The 21,343-nt window shown below is 29.7% G+C and overlaps 3 protein-coding genes and 1 long non-coding RNA gene across 8 annotated transcripts; 3 read left to right on the forward strand and 1 right to left on the reverse strand.

Moving 5' to 3' along the window:
- Positions 1 to 142: 142 nt before the first annotated feature.
- LOC118441568 (uncharacterized) lies at positions 143 to 15,103 on the forward strand. 3 transcript variants are annotated; one of them, XM_085657175.1, is made up of 20 exons: positions 143 to 682; positions 803 to 918; positions 1,002 to 1,268; positions 1,384 to 1,518; positions 1,716 to 1,880; positions 8,440 to 8,550; positions 8,792 to 8,923; positions 9,062 to 9,205; positions 9,315 to 9,432; positions 9,757 to 9,899; positions 9,996 to 10,206; positions 10,314 to 10,392; positions 10,521 to 10,656; positions 10,726 to 10,865; positions 10,958 to 12,523; positions 12,616 to 12,790; positions 12,880 to 12,992; positions 13,086 to 13,410; positions 13,484 to 13,760; positions 13,881 to 15,103. In XM_085657175.1, exons 1-20 carry the CDS (start codon positions 580 to 582, stop codon positions 14,987 to 14,989), a joined length of 5,565 nt encoding a protein of 1,854 aa, XP_085513301.1. In that variant the 5' UTR covers positions 143 to 579; the 3' UTR covers positions 14,990 to 15,103. The 3 variants fall into 3 exon arrangements, with proteins under 3 accessions (XP_085513301.1, XP_035722031.2, XP_085513300.1); XM_035866138.2 differs by lacking the exon at positions 8,440 to 8,550; XM_085657174.1 differs by lacking the exons at positions 143 to 682; positions 803 to 918; positions 1,002 to 1,268; positions 1,384 to 1,518; positions 1,716 to 1,880 and adding an exon at positions 8,279 to 8,308 and having other exon boundaries at positions 13,881 to 15,102.
- LOC146872992 (uncharacterized) lies at positions 3,524 to 8,091 on the forward strand. Its single transcript, XR_014982220.1, has 2 exons — positions 3,524 to 3,790; positions 7,724 to 8,091. It is a non-coding gene; the product is annotated as an uncharacterized LOC146872992 (long non-coding RNA).
- Positions 15,104 to 15,422: 319 nt separating the features above from the next.
- On the reverse strand, positions 15,423 to 18,695 carry LOC118441572 (putative tRNA (uracil-O(2)-)-methyltransferase). Of its 3 annotated transcripts, none has more exons than XM_085657178.1 (4): positions 18,632 to 18,695; positions 17,707 to 17,799; positions 16,537 to 17,561; positions 15,423 to 16,451 (listed from the first exon to the last, which is right to left on the reverse strand). In XM_085657178.1, the coding sequence occupies exons 3-4, from the start codon at positions 17,503 to 17,505 to the stop codon at positions 15,558 to 15,560; spliced, it is 1,863 nt and encodes a 620-aa protein (XP_085513304.1). In that variant the 5' UTR covers positions 17,506 to 17,561; positions 17,707 to 17,799; positions 18,632 to 18,695; the 3' UTR covers positions 15,423 to 15,557. The 3 variants fall into 3 exon arrangements, with proteins under 3 accessions (XP_085513304.1, XP_085513305.1, XP_035722052.2); XM_085657179.1 differs by lacking the exon at positions 18,632 to 18,695 and adding an exon at positions 18,456 to 18,544; XM_035866159.2 differs by lacking the exon at positions 18,632 to 18,695 and having other exon boundaries at positions 17,707 to 17,954.
- LOC118441575 (bifunctional FAD diphosphatase/FAD synthase) lies at positions 17,758 to 20,815 on the forward strand. The gene is made up of 10 exons (XM_035866174.2): positions 17,758 to 17,782; positions 18,671 to 18,682; positions 18,748 to 18,842; positions 18,954 to 19,077; positions 19,167 to 19,279; positions 19,380 to 19,511; positions 19,586 to 19,728; positions 19,807 to 20,010; positions 20,090 to 20,281; positions 20,360 to 20,815. The coding sequence occupies exons 5-10, from the start codon at positions 19,271 to 19,273 to the stop codon at positions 20,604 to 20,606; spliced, it is 927 nt and encodes a 308-aa protein (XP_035722067.2). The 5' UTR covers positions 17,758 to 17,782; positions 18,671 to 18,682; positions 18,748 to 18,842; positions 18,954 to 19,077; positions 19,167 to 19,270; the 3' UTR covers positions 20,607 to 20,815.
- Positions 20,816 to 21,343: the final 528 nt, after the last annotated feature.

A 21,343-nucleotide genomic window follows, 5' to 3' on the forward strand; every position in this document is an offset into this window, starting at 1 on the left:
TTTGGAAAACATGGGTTCTATTAATAAAAGATACAGGACTGAGACAAAAAAAAGATGGAACTTCCTACTTTGAACTTGTTTGCGTGCCGCCATATTATCAAATAATATATTGTGTAGTACATTCATATGCGGCTGCTTTGATAGTTCCGTACCCTGTCAAATAAAGTTCGTGACAGTAATGTTGTTATTTATTTCAAGTATTTGATTTGAAAAATCATTATAGTATAGTGCTACATCAGTTTTGTTTTGTCGATTGAAATAATCGTACATTCTTGACACGTATATCATGGCGATCTATTTTATTATCTCAAAGCGTTCATTTAGAGGTTAACTTGCACCTCGGGAGAGAGAAAAATTACAATGAATATATTACGATAATAGTTGTGGTGGTTCTTAATGAAATTACGTCAATGACAAAAACTCAATACGTGTAAAATTATAGAGGTTCAATGTATTTTGTTATTCATTAGTTCATTAGGAATGAATAGACTCAATACACATAACCCAAAGTAGTATTTTATGATATGTAGATAGATAAATATTTCTTACTTTATTACTTGTCCATTTATAAGTAGCAAAATGTTGACAGAACAAATTGTAGTTTCTGAATCATCTACTGGCGATACATTACCATTAGGATTTATAACTGCTGAAGATGGTCGAACTCTTTTAGCAGTAGCAGGTAGAAATTTATATATAAATAAGAGATTTTTATCCTTCATATTGATATATTATATTTAAATAATATTTTAATATTTATATTTCTCTTAGTCATTGTTAAATAGTAATTTAATTATTGCAGAACACGAAGATGGTATCGTAGCAATTATGTCAGCACCTGTAGCATTTATGCAGCAGAATAATATAATTTCACCATCATTAGTTAAGACTATAGATGGAAATATGATCGTGCATCCTGTATGTTCATTTAATACTTTGTTACTGTTTACAATTTGATTGTAGAAATATTTATGAAATAAATGTTTTTATATTTTTTTTAGCCTATTTTTCAAATAAGTATAGAAGGGATTGCTGGAATTCAACAAGGTGCTATATTACCAATACAAACATTAGAAGCAGTTCCTACTGTTATGGAAGATGTATCAAGTTGTGTACAGTCTATAGTTCCTACGTCAACAGATTTAGCAATAAATAACAAAGAACAAAAATTTTCTTCCGAGTTCCATATAACACAACTTCCTGTTCAGAAAAATAATACTAAACGTAATCCCGGCAGACCTAGGAAAAATGAAATCATCTCATCTCACGTATGTTATTTTAAATTGTAGTAATTAATTAATTATACTATTACATTAAATATTAATGTAATATAAAACCAATTGAACTAAAATTATATATATATATATATGTTTCTATACATAGAGTATAGATGATATGAAATGCAATATCTGTGGGCAAGACTTTGATAAACAATCTCTATATCGGAAACATATGGATCAACATGCAGAGGAGAAACCGCATCGTTGTCCAAAGTGTTCTGCATCCTTTAATATTCCGGTAATTTATAATGAATGTGAACAAAATTCATAAATATTTTACAGATTTGATTTTGTTTTTAACATATATTATAATCTTTTCATTAAATTATGAATATTCTTATTATACTCAAATTAAAGATAATCTATATTTACAATTTTTATTAGAGCAGACTATATTTAGACACAGTCTAGTAACCTCGCATAATATCGTTACAGACGAATTTCACGCTTCACATGGCAACGCATAATACTGGTGAACCAAAATGTCCCGAATGTGGTAGAAAATTTGCTAGAATGGCCAGTTTAAAATCTCACATGTTGTTGCATGTTAAAGAAGAAAATCTTTTTTGTACGGAGTGCGAAGATGCCTTTCCAACGAAAGTAAGCTTTTAATTATTCTTTTTTTTATAACAAAAAAAAAAAAAGCGTATGTTACTATATAATTAGTATATAAAAATTTCAAATTGTGCGATGGATTATGTTCTAATTTCATAGTATCCGTTTTCTCTCCTGGATACGATAAAAGTAAATGCGTCATAAATAAAATCTTTCGACATATCAGCGCGACAGTAAAGCTACTTTTACTCGGTTTAGGTAAGGTCAACCCCTTGACCTCTGTATTCTTATCTCCTCGTTCCACCAAGATTAAATTGTAGCTAAGGAAATGTAATGACGGTATTAGAGGCGAAGTTAAAAAAAAAAAAAAAAAAAGAAAAAAAAAGTAACGATTTGATTTGCGAAAATAACACTTATAATACTTTTATAAATGAAAGCGTAAAAATGTAAAGTTTATAATTACACAAATATGTCATGCTAGATCATCCTTATATTTGAATCATATTTCATGATCGACGTCCTGCCATTATTAAGATCGATGAACAAATGTCGTTAATCGTTATTGATTCAAGGATGAACTTGCATGTGCGTTCGCCGCGTCTTTATAACACATGCAACCGGGATAGGGATATGGACCGTAAAAGTATTGCAAGTGGGCGGCGGGCGGTATATAACTTGCACACATGTGTTACGCAACTGAATCGTATGATCTCATAGATCTCTTTTGCGGCTTGCGTGTATCATAAATTCTAAGTGTTAGAGTATTAGCTTGCACTCATGCATACATATGCGACGACATCTGCATACTTAGCGTTTTTCGAAGGGAACTATATGACACTTTTCTTATCGCTCTGACAGTCTAGCCAAAGATTAATAAAGACACCAAGATTCAAACAGTTGTTATTATGTCGTGTAAAAATGGTTAACTTCATAATTAACTTCAAGAAGAATAATATATATTTGGAGAATAATTATCTTCACGATTGTGTCTTCATATAAATAGAAGAAGAAAAAGAAAAGAAAACAAAAAACCATAGAAATATACAAGCTATTGATTTTCATATTTTAATCCAATGATATTAGCGGTTGAAGAAACAAATTGAATTTATTTCTCTACCGGCTTGTTTTACGGTTGATCGATTCAATACACAAATGTTTATGCACGCACTGTCATAGAGTGCATCGAAGCATAAGCTTTGCTTTAAAGCGATCCATAATGTATTTTGTTATAGAGAGAAAGAGAGAGAGAGAGAGAGAGAGAGAGAGAGAGAGAGAGAGAGAGAGAGAGAGAGAGAGAGAGAGAGAGAGAGAGAGAGAGAGAGAGAGAGAGAGAGAGAGAGAGAGAGAGAGAGAGAGAGAGAGAGAGAGAGAGAGAGAGAGAGAGAGAGAGAGAGAGAGAGAGAGAGAGAGAATATAGTATATCTCTAGGTAATATCGATAATCTAATGATATCAATAACGTCAAAAAAATATAGACGACATATTAATGGACGACATATTAATAAACGTATTCAACTTTCATGTATCTATTAGGATAGGGGACAAAAAAATAAAATGAAATCGACAGCGACGAGAAGAACGGGACGACGACAACGATGACGACGATGAAGCGATAGTTGTGCTTGGCAGTCAGTTAGAATCTGGATCTCGTGAGACGCGCACGTGTTTCAAATCGATCGAGGTCTTAATACATTTTTTTTTATTTCTCTTTCATCTTTTTTTTTTCTTTTCTTTTTTATTATTTTTATATTATATATGTATATATATTTTTTTTTCATAATTCTTTCTCATCTATAATCGAATTTGTTTATTTTTCTTTTCTATTTTTTTTTTTTTTTTTTGTAATTTGGTCGTTTACGAATACCGTCGTAATTAATAAGATATTTTGTTGCCAATGCGATACCATTTAGTGTAATAAAAGTGATGTGTATCACGAACACGTAAAAACATTAACACGTATGTGTTTTATGTTCGTTCAATTTGTATAAATTGTAGTGATCGCAAGATCATTTTTTTTTTTTTTTAAACCGTCAAGAGAGAACTCAAAAAACTCTTTCAACGGTTCAAGATTTTACGAACACAAACAAATAATTAATTATCTTCGTATTCTTTCTAAGGGCAAATCTCTCTTTCTCTCTCTCTCTCTCTCTCTCCCCTCTCTATTCTCCCTCCCCACCCTCCTTTCTCTCTTTGAAGGAGTTTTTAAGCAATTTTTATTTTATTTATTTATTTATTTTTTTTTCTTCTATATCCTTCAATACCAATCGATATCTTTCGTTATTTGAATTTTTACATCGACTGTAGGTTACTCTCACGAGGATCGTTCTCTTTTTTATATTCATGACTATCGCTTCTCGGAAGAGAGCCAGGGGTCGTTGGTACCAAGAAGAAAAATGTGTGCGTGAAACGTGCTTACGAATAAATATACCGAGAGAGAGGGAGAGAAAGAGAGAGAGAGAGAGAGAGGCGCGATAAAAGCTCTCATATACGCGCGCGCACGTGGTGATACTGATGAACAAGAGGAGGGTAGTGAGGGAGAGAGAAAGAGAGAAAACAAAAGAGTGAAAGATCAGGTCGACTGATCTTTTTTCTCGATGTTGACCATTTCCTTTCTTTATTTTTTTTTTCACTCTTTTTTTATCCTTTTTATTTTTTAATTTCTTTTTTATGCTTCTTCTTCTCCTACTTTATCATAATGGTTTTTTTTTATTTATTTATTTATTTTTTTTTTTATTATCATTATTTTTTATTTAACTAGAAAAGTAATACGCGTCGTTGAGAAGTACTGAGGTCATTTGAAAAATTCGCGACTTCGTTCATTTTGTTTCTTTCTTTTTCGCTTTAAGACACGTTTCACTTCGAGAATTAAATTTGTAAATTAAAAAAGAAACAAAACAAGAAAAAATAAAATAAAAAAAGAAAGAAAAAAAAAAGAAGAAAAGAAAGCGGAGAACTTTTCAAACGGCCCTCGTAAATCATCGCTAATTTTTTATCGTTCTTGTTGTCTCTCGTTTCTTCTTCTTCTTCTTTTTCTCCTTTTTTTTTTTTTTTTCATTTTTTATTTTATTTTTTAATCCGTACCACGAGATATACCGATTTGATAACGGAACGGTTAAAATCAAGAACTGGTTTCGGGTCCTCTTCTTCTCTTCATTCTCGTATGGAAAAAAAGAAAAGAGAAGAACAAAAAAAAAGAAAAAAAAGAAATGAAAGGAAAAAAAGAAAAAAAAAGAAAATTAAGAAGAAGGGACGATAAGGAAGAAGTCGAAGGAGAAAGAGAGAGAGAGAGAGAGAGAGAGAGAGAGAGAGAGAGAGAGAGAGAGAGAGAGAGAGAAAGAGAGACTCTTTCGCATGCGTGAAATATTCGCTGACGTAATACAAACGAGCGCTTCGCGAAAGTCCAGCGACATGTAAGGACTTTTTCGAAATCCTCTTTCTGTTCTTCGTCTCTTGCAACAACATAGCTTTTCTCTCTCTCTCTCTCCCTCTCTTTCTCTCTCTCTCTCTCTCTCTCTCTCTCTCTCTCTTTCTCTTGATCCCTCTTGGCTCCTCTTTTTTTTAAACGTTGCCTTTCGAAAAATAAATTCACTCGTAAAATTACTGACGATAAGGAAAAAACATACGAGAAATTTATTTATTTTACAGAACGATGACGTAAATCATAGGGACTCGCAAGTTAAATCATACGCTTATCGCATCCTTCTATGATTGCGATGATGTCAACCATACGGTCGTAAAGACAATGACGAGTAAAGAAATCGTTGCGCTTATGTATATACATACACACACACACATATATATATATATGTATATATGCAATGTACACTGTTATTAATATTAGCAGAGTAAAACAAAGGGGCCGTGTAACTTTTGTTATCGTTACTTTCGATTCACGATCTCGAATTACCTTATCGATGGTAATTCAATATACTCATAGTACATAGGTAATAGCTAATAGAAGTGTATAAGTAATTTGAATAATCGCGAGCTTCGCGATAGTCCACTACTATTTTATTGCATCCGTGTAATATTTTTTTTGTTGATCGTATAGTCACAACGTCTGGTTCTCTTTCATTCGATTAAATAAAATGTTCATTAATTAACGGCATTTAACGAAGATTACGGTCACATTTAATTTTAATTTTTATTTTATTTTATTATTATTTATTTCTTTATTTCTTTTTCTCTTTTCTTTCATTTTGATTGATTGATCGAATCGACGAAAAAAAAAAAAAGAAAACGTGTAAAGCGAGCGAAAGTTTTGGATGTAAAATTAAAAGAAGAAGAAGAAGAAGAAACGCAAGATTCGTATTAAGCCGAAGTGAAAACGATAAGACTGCGCGAGTGTTTGTTGTAACTGACATATGTAATACTTTTACACACACATACACATTTTGCTTTCTTTTCTTCAATCTTATCTTTTCTATCATTGTTATTCCAAATTAAGAGATATACGAGAACTAGACGTCGTATATCACATTGGCTATTTCGATCTATTTTCAGATCTAGTTCTTCTTCGAGCTTTAATCTCGACGATGATTGAGCCTATGATCATGAAAGATGATCCAAATCAAAAATCAAAAACAAATTGTTTTATTGAATAATTCGTATAATTGGGTCATTGCGTGCCAAGTAATAATTTTATTTTTTTATTTTTTTTTTATTTTTGGCTTTTTATTTTTTATTCATTTTTTATTACCGGGTCAATTATTATTAGAAAAGAGGAAAAATAAGAAGAGCGGAGTAGAAGGGAAGTGGTGGTGAGAGGATGGGGAAGAGAGATAAAACTGATATTAAAAAATCTCAGCCGACAAGAATGAGAAGATTTACATTATTCGCGGTAACGTTTACATAGGCGAAACGAGGCGGCTTGACACTTGATAGGACAATTATCCCTGACCATAATTTGCGTCCACTTTGTCCTCGTTTTGGTCACCGGAATCAAGAGAAGGCGATCTTGATTATCTCGTTTTATCGCGGTTCTCTTCCAGTGAAATGTTCGTACTATTGTGTTACGTATCATTTTCTTTAACTCTTTTCCCTTTTCTCTTTTACTCTCTTTCTCTCTCTCTCTTTCTTTTTTATTCTCTTTAAAATTTCGTCTCGTGGACATCGAAGGCACGAACAGATTTGAAAATCGTCATGTTTATCAGTATCCCTGTGAAAAACGGTGGGCGATCTATCGGATACTACTTCCTCACTACGTCCGCGAACGCGATAGAGATACGCTTCTTCTTCTCTGACGACGATCATCTAATTCGAGAAGAAAAATTCAATTTTGTTCATTCGTTTTTTGAGGAAAAAGAAGAAAAAGAAGAAAACAAAAAAAAAAGGAAAGGTAGAAGAGTAGAAAAGTAGAAGAAGAGAAGAAAGGAAGGGAGAAGAGAGAAAGAGAGAAAGAGAGAAAGAGAAGAGATTTTCTTTCTCATTTTAACCGAGCTGCTATACCGATTCAAATTTAGAAGTCGGTATAGAAACGAGACGAGTATATCGATTACGACGAACATAAACCAATTTCGTAAACTTCACTTCCGTCTCTCTAAGACGACGACGTGGCTGCTGCTCTTGTCGGAGCGGCTTCGCCAACCGCGAACGATATATGTTCTTGCCACACATATTTTCCTTTTTCATTTTTTTTTATTTTCTTATTTTTTTCTTTTTTTTTTTTATTATTTTCGTTTATTTATCTTTCTTTTCGTCATTTATTAGTCAAATAAAGTGTTCGTGATATTTAATTATTTGCTTTTTATTAAGATAAGTGTGTTAAATATTATTGAACGAAAAAAAAAAATAGGAAGAGAAAAAAGAGGAAGGGAGAGAAAGGATAAAAAGGAAGAAGGGAGATTACCGTATTCACATATTGAGACGATGCCCACGAATGTGCTATAGCTTGCAAGAAGTGCAATGTCCTCCTTTAAGGATGCAGCAGCAGAAGCACCAGCAACAGCAGCAGCAGCAGCAGCAGCAGCAACAGCAGCAGGAGGAGGTGCGAAGCGAACACTGTATAAAAATTAAAAGGAGTAGAAAGAAAGATTTTCTTCGTCGAGGACTTGAATCGTCGAACAGTACGCGTTGAAGTTAAAGCGGGGGCGGTAACTCTGATGTTCATCGGGTTTTTTATACGGGACAGCCACTCCTATCATTGAGATCCGATGATCTCTGAAGAAGACTTTCTTGTATTTCATATATAAGTTTTGTGTTTTACAGTGTTCATTATTATTCGTTTCCTTATTTTTCTTTCTTTTTTTTTTTTTTTTTTTTTTTTTTTTGTTAAAAATAAAAAAAATTTTCTTTTTTTTTTCTTTTTCTGATAAACAAGATAAGAAAAAGAGACAAAGTTGAAAAAAATAAACATTGAATGAGAATGCAATAAATAATAGTTACAGATTTTGTTACAATTGTGTTCATAGTGATCTACTTAAATATATGCTACATATATATATATACACACACATATCTATGCAAATTACTGCCGTAAGTGATACTCGTGTTCTTCGAATTTATTCTTCGTTTTTATAATCGTCGTGCATCTATAAACAAAAATCGTCTTTTCATAAATCATACTCTCGTCTTTTATATATTATATATGTTTTATCTTGGAGAAGTATATCTTCTTCATAATGTCGTTCGCCGTGGACTGCATCAATTTTGCTCTTCTACTGATCTGCTCTCGTGTCTTTCATCTCGCTCTTGGAATCGGTGCGCAGTATTATAAGGTACAGGATATCGGATCTTCCTACATTATATTTATCATTACAAGAGAACGTTTTAATTATTTAGCGAATTATATATGATGTATATAATCCTTCGTCAAAATGTTAATAACAAGATCTTTTTTCTATTATTTCTATTATTTCTATTTTTCGTCTTTATTATTTATTTATTTATTTATTTATTTATTTATTTTTTTTTTTTTTTTTTTTTTATTTTTTTTATTTTTTATCTTTTTTCTTTTAGGCCCAATTGGACGCACACTTGAAGTTACATGGTGAAAAATCATTAACGGAGGAAGTGCGAAAGTGTAAGCTTTGCAATAAACAATTTGTTCAGCCTGCTTTATATAGACTTCATATTCGTGAACATTATAAGGTGAGTTGAATAAAACAATGATTTATTTTCAAATAAATGACAAAATGTAATTATAAAGTATGGGAAATGTCTACCATATTTTTTTCTTTTTCTCTCATTTTTTTTTTTTTTTTTTTTTTTAATGCCTTTTATGTACAGCTACAGACGAAGATAGTCAAGCAGACGAAAAAAGGAACGAAACATAAGATTATGTATAAGTGTACAATATGTTTGAAGTCGTTTCAAAAACCTAGTCAGCTAATGCGTCATATTAGAGTTCATACAGGAGAGAAGCCTTTTAAAGTAAGCGTATTTTTTTCCGTGTCTAGAGAGAATTTTTCTTTTCTTTATTTTTTTTCCTCTTCAAACCGAACGATGTAAATATATTAACAATTTTTTATTATATTTACAGTGTACCGTATGTAATCGCGCATTTACTCAGAAAGGTTCTTTACAAATTCATATGTGGCAACATGATGGTATCAGACCTCATATTTGTACTCTTTGCAATGCTAGATTCAGTCAGAAAGGTAATAAATATAATATATATATATACATGAGCTGGTGATTATAAATGTGGTCTGTAATTGGAGATATTAAAAGACATATCTTTTAACACACTATTTTTAACATTTTAAAATTATGTAAAAAAGTATTTTTTTTGCAAGAATAAATATATTTATTATTTTTTAGTTTATCATAGGAAACAAATAATTTATAAATAATTCAAATTCAAATATTTTTTACGAAAGGAAAAATATTTATATGACTTAGACCACTTTCACGATTATTAGCTCATATATATATATATATGTATGTTACTATATGTATCTATTTTTTATAAATATTTTCAGGAAATCTAAATGCCCACATTTTAAGGGTACACAGTGCTCCAGAAGGAGAATCCATTTATGGATGTAGTTATTGTCCTTGTATTTTTAAAAAGCTTGGCAGTCTTAATGGTCATATGAAAAGAATGCATTCGAATTTGCCAGAAGTAAATAAAAAATTATAATAAATTAAAGTACTATATATATATACATATATATATATATTACGTGAGACGAAAGGAAAATGTTCGTTTTTTCTTTAGGAAACAACATCAAAATGCGAAAGTTCTACAGAGGCTGATATGCGAGCTACAGTTGATAGTGTCATATCACAGCTAGCATCCTTGGAATCTGGAATTGCTAATGTAGCAAATTCTACTCAATCTGAAACTACGACTGAAAATAGAAATGATATTTTACAGGAAGCATTAAATAATAGTGGATTGCCTAGTAAAGAGAAAAATCTTTCTAATGGTATATAATGTATAATCTTGTCAATGTGTGCATATGTTAGTAATATATTTTGATTTTTCCTTTTTTTTTGTATATATATATATTTTTTTTTTCATTATTCATTCTAGAAACAATGGACTCGAAAAAAGTAGAAGCAAAAACAACATATGTTACGTTGTTGGATAGAGCCCCTGACGGCACAATGAGGTATAATTTTTTATAATGTATTTTTATTACTTCTATATATATATATATATATATATATATATATATAGTATATTACTTGCATATATAAATAGTATCTCTAATATATATGATTATTGTTTTATATTTAGAAAATATTTAACAATAAAGCAGCGATGTATAGGAAATATACGATGGTATGCATGTTCTTTCTGTCACAAAGAATTTAAAAAACCATCGGATTTAATACGTCATTTAAGAGTACATACTCAAGAAAAACCATTTAAGGTAAGTTTTTCACACGCCATATAAAAATCATGAAATCATTGATATTTCTATATTTATTATATCTTTTAGTGTTCTTATTGCTTTCGCTCGTTTGCATTAAAATCAACGATGATTGCACACGAACGTACTCACACTGGTACAAAGAAGTATGCCTGTGGTTCGTGCGATAAAACGTTCGCGTGTCATAGTAGTCTTACCACTCATACGAGGTAATTCGTATATCGATTTTTTTGTATAATTAATATGTATAAAATTATTAATACAAATAATTATTAAATAAAGAATATTTTACATGTTACAGATTACATACAAAACCGCACAAATGCACTGTATGTGATAAATCATTTAGTTCTAGCGCTGTTTTAAAAAGTCACATGAAAAGTCATTCAAAAGGAAAATCAAATATCTCGCCAGAAGCAGAAAGTTTAGTTCCACAAATCATTTTACAGGAACCATTAGTTATAAGCGATGCGGGTAATAAGATCAGCGTGGCGCATGTACAATCAAAACAAAAACATGTTTATGACAGTGCAGATGTTGCAAGACCACACAAATGTTGGATATGTCATGCAGCATTTAGGAAAATTAGTCATTTAAAGCAACACCATCGTCGGCATACTGGAGAACGTCCTTTTAAATGTCCTAAGTGCGATAGAAGATTTACGTCTAATAGCGTTCTCAAGTCACATTTGCATACACACGATGATGCAAGACCATACAGTTGTACTGTATGTAACACTAAGTTTTCTACACAAAGCAGTATGAAGAGACATTTGGTTACTCATAGTAACAAAAGACCATTCATGTGTCCTTATTGTCATAAAACATTCAAAACTTCTGTTAATTGCAGAAAACATATGAAGATACATAAACATGAACTTGCACAAAGACAATTAGAACAACAGAAAAAACAACAACAAATTAAGGATGTACCAAAGACATTAAATAAGGATAAGGGAACTATTTTACCAGAGAATATAGCACTGTCAGAGGAAATGGAAGTATCATTCCAACCGCAAATGGCACCCGATTTTGCATTAGCTTTTTCTGATCAATTTCAAAATATAACGGAAAAAGAAAAAACATTTTTAACAACAGACAGAACACAACCGGTTATTAATTCAAATTTATCTACAAATTTACCTACAATAGAAACAAATAATTTACCAACATCACAAACTTTAAATACCGACGAAACAGCCACTATTACAATTCCTAATTATACAGGGGATCAATCACTTACGCCTGAAAGTATACGTGAGATAGAAGAAACTTTCAATCAACAATTGTTTAATATTGGAATGAATCTTGGTTTGGGAAATAATCTCCCAAGACCTATAGATGATACAAACACAAATACTCTTGAACAAAGGGAACAACCTGTATTAAATATTATTTATGATAATAATAAAAATTTAGAGTCATCCACAAATACAATGTTCACATCACAATTTGACTCATTTGATATTAGTCAGATTACATTACAACCTGATACTGAAATAGACATTGGACTCAATACAGAAAATTCTGAAAATATGGCAAATATTTTAACTAGATCTATACAAGAGAGACAAGAAATAAATACTATCACTATTGAAAATAATACAAATGACAATCATATTAAAACACCAAAACAATTAATGATATTGGGACCCAAACAAACTGGATCTGAAACTGCTGTAAAACTGCCACAGTCTTGTCCAAGGTATCCAAAAGTTATAGCTAAAGCAGATACAACAGATACAACAGATATCGAAATCATGAATTTAACAAATAGTACAGAAATACAAATGATAAATGATAGTAATAAAAAACATCAAGAAAACATCGTATGTCACGAACATGGAAATAATACTTTACATTTAAAGTAAATCGCATTATTTAATATTACTTGTACAATAATTATATATATATATATTTTTTTATTATAAATATATGATTATAATTATTTTTGTTTAGATGTGATTTAAACAACGAAAATTTTCAAGATACACTACAATTAAATGCTCATTCAAAGTTACATTCCCCGTCAAACATCATTTATACAGATATTAATGGATGTAGCAGTCAATGTGATTCTTTACTTCAGTGTCATATATGCAGTGAACAAGGCTTTACTACAGAAGAATTAAAGGTAAGAAATATAAAATATTATATTAATTATAATTAATTAATAAGAGTTTTTGTCATAAGTAATAACATATATATAATTTGTATCATTAGGAACATTTGCAAACTCACCGCGGAATAAAGGGCTTCCAATGTACAGAATGTTCTCTTAAGTTCTGTACTAGTGGTGGACTTAGTAGACATTTAAAATTACATAAAAGTAAAGAGTAAGTATCTGTTCCACATTGTCATTATTAAAGAATATATAATGAATCGTATTCTATTAAAATTTATCGACTTTTTTTTTTTTAATAATATAGACAATGGAAGTGTACAATCTGTCAACAAGTTTTTATTAGCAAAGCCCAATTGAAATCTCATAACAAAATACATGATAATAGCCTTAATGCAAGCTCGTTAGAATCAGATAAGTTGCAGAAAGAAAATATTTCTATTAATAAAACTATGTCTATTGATTCTACTTCAAATAATAAAATTTCTTTTGATAGTAAAACTCTATCAAATAAATCTATCAAATTAGATGACAAGATTTCTTTAAACGATAAAATGGGTAATGATTCGTCAGTGTCAGAAAAAGTTCTTTTAGATACAGTAGCAGAAAAAAAGATCATGGATCAAATAGATGTAAGTAAAAATGAAATATATTACATGTATAAATCGAAACTAAATTAAATAGCTCAATGAACTTATGATCTAGGGTAGTGCAGAAAAAAAAGAAACAAAACAGTATATCAATAAATGTAAATACTGTCCGAAAACATTTCGCAAACCAAGCGATCTTATAAGACATATTCGGACGCATACTGGCGAACGACCGTACAAGTGCGATCATTGCAGTAAAAGTTTTGCAGTGAAATGTACATTGGATTCTCATATGAAAGTTCATAGCGGCAAGAAGACGTTTTGTTGTCATGTTTGCAATAGTCTATTTGCTACAAAGGGTAGTTTAAAGGTTCATATGCGATTACATACTGGTATGTATATATAGTTAATTAATTGTATGTATATATATATATATATATATATACATCTTTATTAACATGATGGTATTTACAAATGTCTGAGATAATTTTTTTCTAATAATTTCTGTTTAGGTTCTAAACCATTTAGATGTTCGATTTGTGATTTAAGATTTCGAACTTCTGGTCACAGGAAAGTACATTTATTGAAACATGTGAGACAGCACAAAGGTACCACTAAACGAAAACAAAAGCACATGAAAGTTTCAGCTGTAACTGAGGCAACCCTTGATTTAGAAAAGTCGATTGAAGGTGTAGTCCATTTAGTAACAACTGATAATGATGTATCTACATCATCAAATGTTGATTACTCAAACCTTGACACAATTAGCATTGAAACTAATAACTTAGTCAATCAGATTAATTTGAATAACGATGCAATGATATTGAATAATAATTCAATTGTGTCATTAAATGAGAATAATCAATTAGTAGCAAATTTGCATTTCTTATTAGCAAATGGATTTGTTACCATTCAAACGGATGATACTTCACCATCACCAACAACAGCTGCGGCAGCACCACCACCACTAGTACCTATTTCTGATGCAAATATTATTCAGAATGAGACTAAATTACCAGAATTTGTTAATACTGCACCTATACAGGAATCTTATATTGACACAGGTACTAAACACGTTGTTATTACAAATGAAACATCAACAAGAGGAGCCCTTCCAACTACTCATGTTTCAACAGATTCAAATAATGATATGAGTATAACACAGTTAGAATATACAAATGCTACAACAAATAAAACACAAGAAACAATAAAGAAGCAAACAAATAAGAGCAATTCATCAAAACAGAGAGCATGTGATATTTGTGGAAAAACATTTATGAAGCCATATCAAGTAGAGAGACACAAACGAATTCACACAGGTGAACGTCCGTTTAAGTGTGAATTATGTACAAAATCATTTGCTCAAAAGGCAACATTACAAATGCATCAAAAACATCATACAGGTGATCGACCACATGCTTGCCCATGCTGCGAATTTACTTTTTCACAAAGAGGAAATTTACGAACACATTTAAGACGTGTTCATCGATTGGATCTTATCAGTGCTAAAAAGTTGAAAACAAGTCAACAAGTTTTAAGTGCTAAACTAATACAAAATAATATAGGTGAAACAAAGATTCTAAGTTTAGATGATATTGCCTTTGTCCAGTTTGTAAAATAACTTTTAAAATAGAATAATATTTTAAAAATGCTAAATACGCTTAAAATTCTGAATACTGTCTAAGAAATCAGATATATTACTTTTCACTGCTTTAATCATGAAAGATTAAAAAAAAAAAAAAAAAGAAAAAAAGAAAAAAAAAAGAAAAAAAAGAAAGAAAGAAAAAAAGAAAAAAAAAATAAAAAAAAAGAGAAAAAAAAGGAAAAAAAAATATATCAGACTGATCTCTCTGTGTCTTTGCATTGAGAAATTTTTTGAAACTCTGTGATGTATATATTATGTACATTGATAACACTAAAATAGTAAAGTTATATTCTGTGGTTTATTAGAATCCTTTATATTATTGAGAGTCAGTTATTATTTTAAGTGTTCTAACTCTAAACCTATTTGGTATTACTAAGAAGCAAAAAACTTTCTTTGATAAGTTATATTATCTTTATTTGATACGTAAAAATATGACTTGTACATAAGTTACTACTGTTTGTAATAAAATATGTCATTATAGAATTAAACTTAGCATTTATGTGTGAAAATTTTTGAGGCATAAATGATTAAAAAATAAATAAAATTAATGTTTAAAATTGCATTTAATTGCAATGTTTGGACAACCATCAGGATGATTTTCATGAAACCAACAAGGTTTTACTTTTACTGGATGTGTAGTACTAGTTTTTCGTTTTTTTTTAATATTAATAGGTGTAATTCCAGGTATTCTAAACTGTACTCTTCCTTGAATTACAGAAAATATGTGACCATTATTTTTTAGTAATGTTTGAATACCTCCACATTCATTTCTTAATTGTTTCAACATTTCCGAGGGTATTAATTTTACAATATCTTTTAAATCAATTTCACCACCTGCATTCCAAATTTTATTAGATTTTTCTTGCAGATTTATTGGGCGATATGTACACAATAATTGCGATGAAACTATTTTAATGATATCAAATATTAAAGTTTTATTTAATTGAGTGCAATTTCGTACTTGTTCTATAGGATTTCTTGGTTTAAAATTATCAGACCATGAATTAGATAAGTGTTCATTATTATCTTCTTTAATTAAACCCTCTGATGATGATGATTTTATATTTATTAATTTCTGTATACGTTTATCCTGTAAATGAGTATCTTCTTTTGAATAATTTCTCTTCCAACCAATTAAACAAATCCTTTTTGTTGATGGTATTCTTAATTTATCGATTTGGGTATCAAAACCACATATCTCAGATATATTTTTAATATATGAAATATACTCTGAATATTGGCTTTTAGATGCACTTTGCCTTTGATATTTTTTACCATTAAATTCATAAGCACAACATGGTAATAAAAAAAAACGACAATTATATGAACTACGTGCAGCAATAACTGGAATCCATGGTGTAAGTTCATCAGAATGATTTCCAATAAGCCAATCTATTTCAGGAAATAATGAGGAAGCTGATGGAACAATAGTTTGAACCTATAAATATTAGTAAAATTATATATTAAGCAGGTAATAATCCACTTAATAAATAATAAATAATAATTAAGGATTATATACATACTTCCAAACGAGTATTTTTTGGGAAATGATCCCAGATTTTTCTTTTTCGCAAATCAATTCCTAATCCTGAATATCCCTCGCTTGATAAAATATGCACAAGTAGACCATTTCCGCAACCGAGATCCAAAAATGATTGTAATTTTTTTGTGCCACTTTCATTTCTTTCATTTTCCCATAATAAAATTAGATAAGTTGCAATAGAAATATCTTCATAAACAAATTTTGATGGATCAGTATTTTCAGGCCACGTTTTGACCATAGCATCACCATATTTTATTTTAAGTTCATTATATAATTTTGCATATTTTTCAGGTGACACAAGAGATAAAGAATTGATAATAAAACTATTCTTAACTTGTTCATTTTTTATCCATGTTATAAAACGGGGGAATAATTTTTCTTTGAGCCAAACAATACTTTTATCAGAATTTACATCATCTATTTTCTCTATACACATAGAAATGATTCCTTCTTTTTCATAAAGTATTTTGTAAATTATATGTGTACCTAATGAAAGTTTATCTTTAAAATTTAAAACGTTTAAATCTTTAGAACTATTTTTTTGAAGGCACAAAATATAATTTTCTTTTCTATTAATAAATGTAAATTCTAACGTTGAACCAAATAATTGAGAATTACGAGGCAATAACTCATTTACATATAAAAATATATTTTCATTGCAATTTTCAAGATTTATGGAATCAATTATATTACAATATTCATTTATTTTTAATATCTCTATTAAAATATTAATATCTTTAGAGACATCATTCCCTATTGACAAAGATTGTATTTCTTTGATATAGTAATATACGTTCTGATTACATTTCAATTGTGCTACAAGCATTCTTTGGCATGCTAAAATTCTACGATTAATAGTATGTGGATTATTTAATAGGATATCTACGGCCTTCCAATAATGTGAAACATCTCTGCCACTTTCTTCAGATACTATCGATTCAAAATTCATTTTGAAAAGTATTTTATTTTTTTATATGCACTTTACTTTCCTATTTCCTTATTGTACTGTGGATATTAAAAGGAAAATAAAAAAAGAATAATATAGTAAGTTATATAAATATATATATATATATATATATATATATATATATATATACATATATATATATATATATGCTTATTTATATTAAGATTTATGCATTAAAAATACCTTTTGTAAAATCCATTTAGCATCAGAGAATGCTTTTTCCATAATCATTTTAACACGTTCTGGATCGGGCTCAACGGTGTGTTGTTTAAAACTCTACAGAATAATGTAAATTCGAAGAATATTATCAAGAATTAATATGAAATATATTTTGCCAGTGAATAACGCACTAATCAAGCTGGTAAAATTATATGTAAAATATGTAAGGTTATGTTGCTACCAACACGTGACAAACTATTTCGGCATTATTATTAACTTTTTTTTAAATGCGTTTAGGACTTTATTGTTACATACACGAACTTACTTGTTTGATAGAATGTTTATAAAATTCGTTTGCACCTTTTGGAAGTTTATTACATTCCCGTAATAAAAACTTGTATAATTGTTTCGGAGAATGAATACCTGCATTTTTTAATACCGTACTAGCCATTATCGTTGCCAATTTTAAAGTAATTTCGTATAATATAAAATGTCTACTATATTTCACCGTATTACAGTCACTCGTGTTGTATCTTTGGTTGAATCTATTACAATCGAGATTGATTATCGAAATCAATGCTTTCGATTATCGAAATAAGTATAGACAAAATTATTCAGTAATCTGCGCAGAGGAATATACTTCGATGAAATACTTTTATTTATTTTTAAGTTTCTCGCGATTTATTCTTTATATAAATCAGTCTAATTAACTAGAAGACCATTAAAAAACAAGAAAAAAAAAAAAATATATTATGCACTATTTAATATGTTACCTCGTATAGGTTATGCAATCTATCAAATCATTTCCTCTGTTAGAATATAAATGAGATTTTATATGTATATAAATGTACAGCGATCATTTCTATAGAAAAAAATAATTTGAAGTGTATAATGTTTCATATACGTCAATATACTCTTCGGAATTCTATTAAATCCTATCAAAACTTACTGCAATGTTGGATGCACGATAACATTGAACATCCTTCAGCTGGTCTTATTAGTGAGTTTTATTAAAATTCATTTTATTTTTTTAAGACAATAACATTCAGTATTTATTATTTTTAGTCATTGGAAATGAAATACTCAAGGCACGCGTGAAGGATACAAATTCTTATTATGCTTGCGATTTATTATATAAATGTGGTGTTAAGGTACAAAAAGTTAGTATATCCTTTGATTTTCTTACTAATAAAATAAACTTCAAGTAATTATATAATCTATTTTTTTTTAGTATTTAATATTTAATATGAAATTTTTATATATTTTTAAAGATATCAGTTATAAGCGATGATGTAGAAGAAATAAAGCAAGAAATAAAGAGGTTCTCTAAAAAATATACTCATGTTATTACGTCAGGTGGTATAGGACCAACTCACGATGATGTTACATATGAAGGTAAATGATAAAGAGAGAAGAAAGTATATTTTTAAGTAACAGATAATAAATATTAGAATTAATGAATAAAAAGTTGGGAGATTTTTTAGGTCTTGCGAAAGCTTTTGATGATTCGTTGCATTATCATTCAAAACTTGTAGAGATTATAAAAGATAAATTTGGTGTAAAAAATCCAACATCACCTAATTATAAAATGGCTTACGTATGTATATTCATTATACTACTTATATTTATACAAATTTTTATCTATTACTATTAATTTTAGATTAGAAACTTTTCTTATACATGATATTATTTCTTAGATACCAACAAAAGCTTCTTTAATATTTGGGAAAGGAGACAGTCTAAGGTATCCATGTGTAACATTAAAGAACGTATATATATTTCCTGGATCACCACTATTCTTTGAAAAATCTTTTGGAATTTTATGCAAGGTAATGTTTATAAAAACTCTTTTTAAATATTTTAATTAACATTTATTAAAAATTGACATAATGCATTTCTTCAGCAATTGTTTTTAACAAATAAGTATTTTGCAAAGGATGAGATATATTTAAATGCGAAAGAAGAATTATTTGCAAATACCTTAACAATTCTTTCAAACAAATTTCCAAATGTTTCATTTGGTTCCTATCCTGTAAGCAATAATAGGTAAAAAAAAAGAAAAAAAATTTCACTAATTTAATTTTTTTTTATTAAGTAAATTTTTTGATTATAAATTATTCCCAGCTACTACAAAGCATTCATTACCATAGAAAGTGACAACATCGAAGAAACGAAAAAAGCAAAACAACAACTTTGCGATCTTATAGGACCAGATATCTTGGTGACAAATAATAATGATCCACATATTAATAGCCTTACAAAATATAACAACTTTCTTAATAAATGTCAACAATCGTTTATATACGAAGAGACTTTGGAAACATTAATGTAAAACATCCTTATATTAATATTTAAAATACGATTATAATAATTTTCTATTCAATATTATATCATTTGATTATTTTAGGAAAATTTATCATCATCAATCTGAGAAAATAATAATTTATTTTGATGGTAGTGTAGAGTCGCAGATACTTATACATTTTGCTTACTTGGCTAACACAATATTAGGTGTAAATGAAAAACTACAAATTATTTGTTTAAAATTGTCTCCATTTTTTAGAAATGACAAACGATTAATCAAAGATATTGTAAAAAGGTACAATCTAATTTATTTCTTTGTTTCTTTTTCAATCTTTTAATATTTAACAGAAACACTGAGATTTATGGTTTTCAGATATAATCTAAATATCTACATGTTAGAAAGCGATGTTTCCGATGATATAAAGAAATTAAGGTTGGTAAAACCGCAATTAGAAATCTTATTAGTCGGAACGGAGGGAAAGAAATTTTGTGAAACATTGGAATGTCAATCAAGAAATGATGAGATTATTGGGGAATTAAAAATAAACAATCCGCTACGTAAATGGACGCAAGAAGATATACGGATATTCGCTAAATTTTTATTATTGCCCTTTGCATGATTTCACAAACTCTTCGAGATGAAACACACGTTTTACAGATCTCCCTTACACATACACTTTTACAGCCTTGTACATATTTATAACCACGAAGGATGAAAATATTTCATTTACAGTGAAAGTATTGATAATAGAACAGGTACGGTAATAAATAATAACGATATCTTGTAACAATCTCGTTTATTTTCTTTTTCTTTTTTTACTCTAAATTATTTTATCGACCAATTAGTTACCTTAGAGAAGAATACAAGTTTACGACGTTAATAGATATTTTGATATAATCTATGTCCCATCCCTCAAAGGAGAGAGGAGCAGTCATCTCATCGTTGCGAATCACGCGCGACCTCGATTTGAAAAATCCCAAAATGCTTCCGGCAGGTTGACGGAAGTCGTTTAATATTCGTAAGGGCATGCACAGCAAGAAACACAAAAGCTTCCTACCATTGTCTACGTGCGCTTTCAATATGTCTGCTCAGCCATCCGAGCAGCGGAACTCGAATGTACATTGAAGAGGTATGAGGTTCGGGGGTGGGTATATGGGTGATGGTGAGGGTAAGAGCGAGGGTGAGGGAGATAAAGAGAGAAAGAGAGAAAAAGAGAAGGATGAAAAGGAGGAGGAGGAGGAGGAGGGTCGCGAGATTCCAGGGACTGAAGTTAAGAGAGGGGGAAGTCTGAGTATAAGCTCGTATTACACATTTTTCAAGTGAGGGAAAAGGCTGGGTGGGAGGGAAGAAGAGGAG

Source organism: Vespa mandarinia, chromosome 5, assembly GCF_050613455.1.
Source record: "Vespa mandarinia isolate Hongniang chromosome 5, ASM5061345v1, whole genome shotgun sequence".
Lineage (NCBI taxonomy): Eukaryota > Metazoa > Arthropoda > Insecta > Hymenoptera > Vespidae > Vespa > Vespa mandarinia.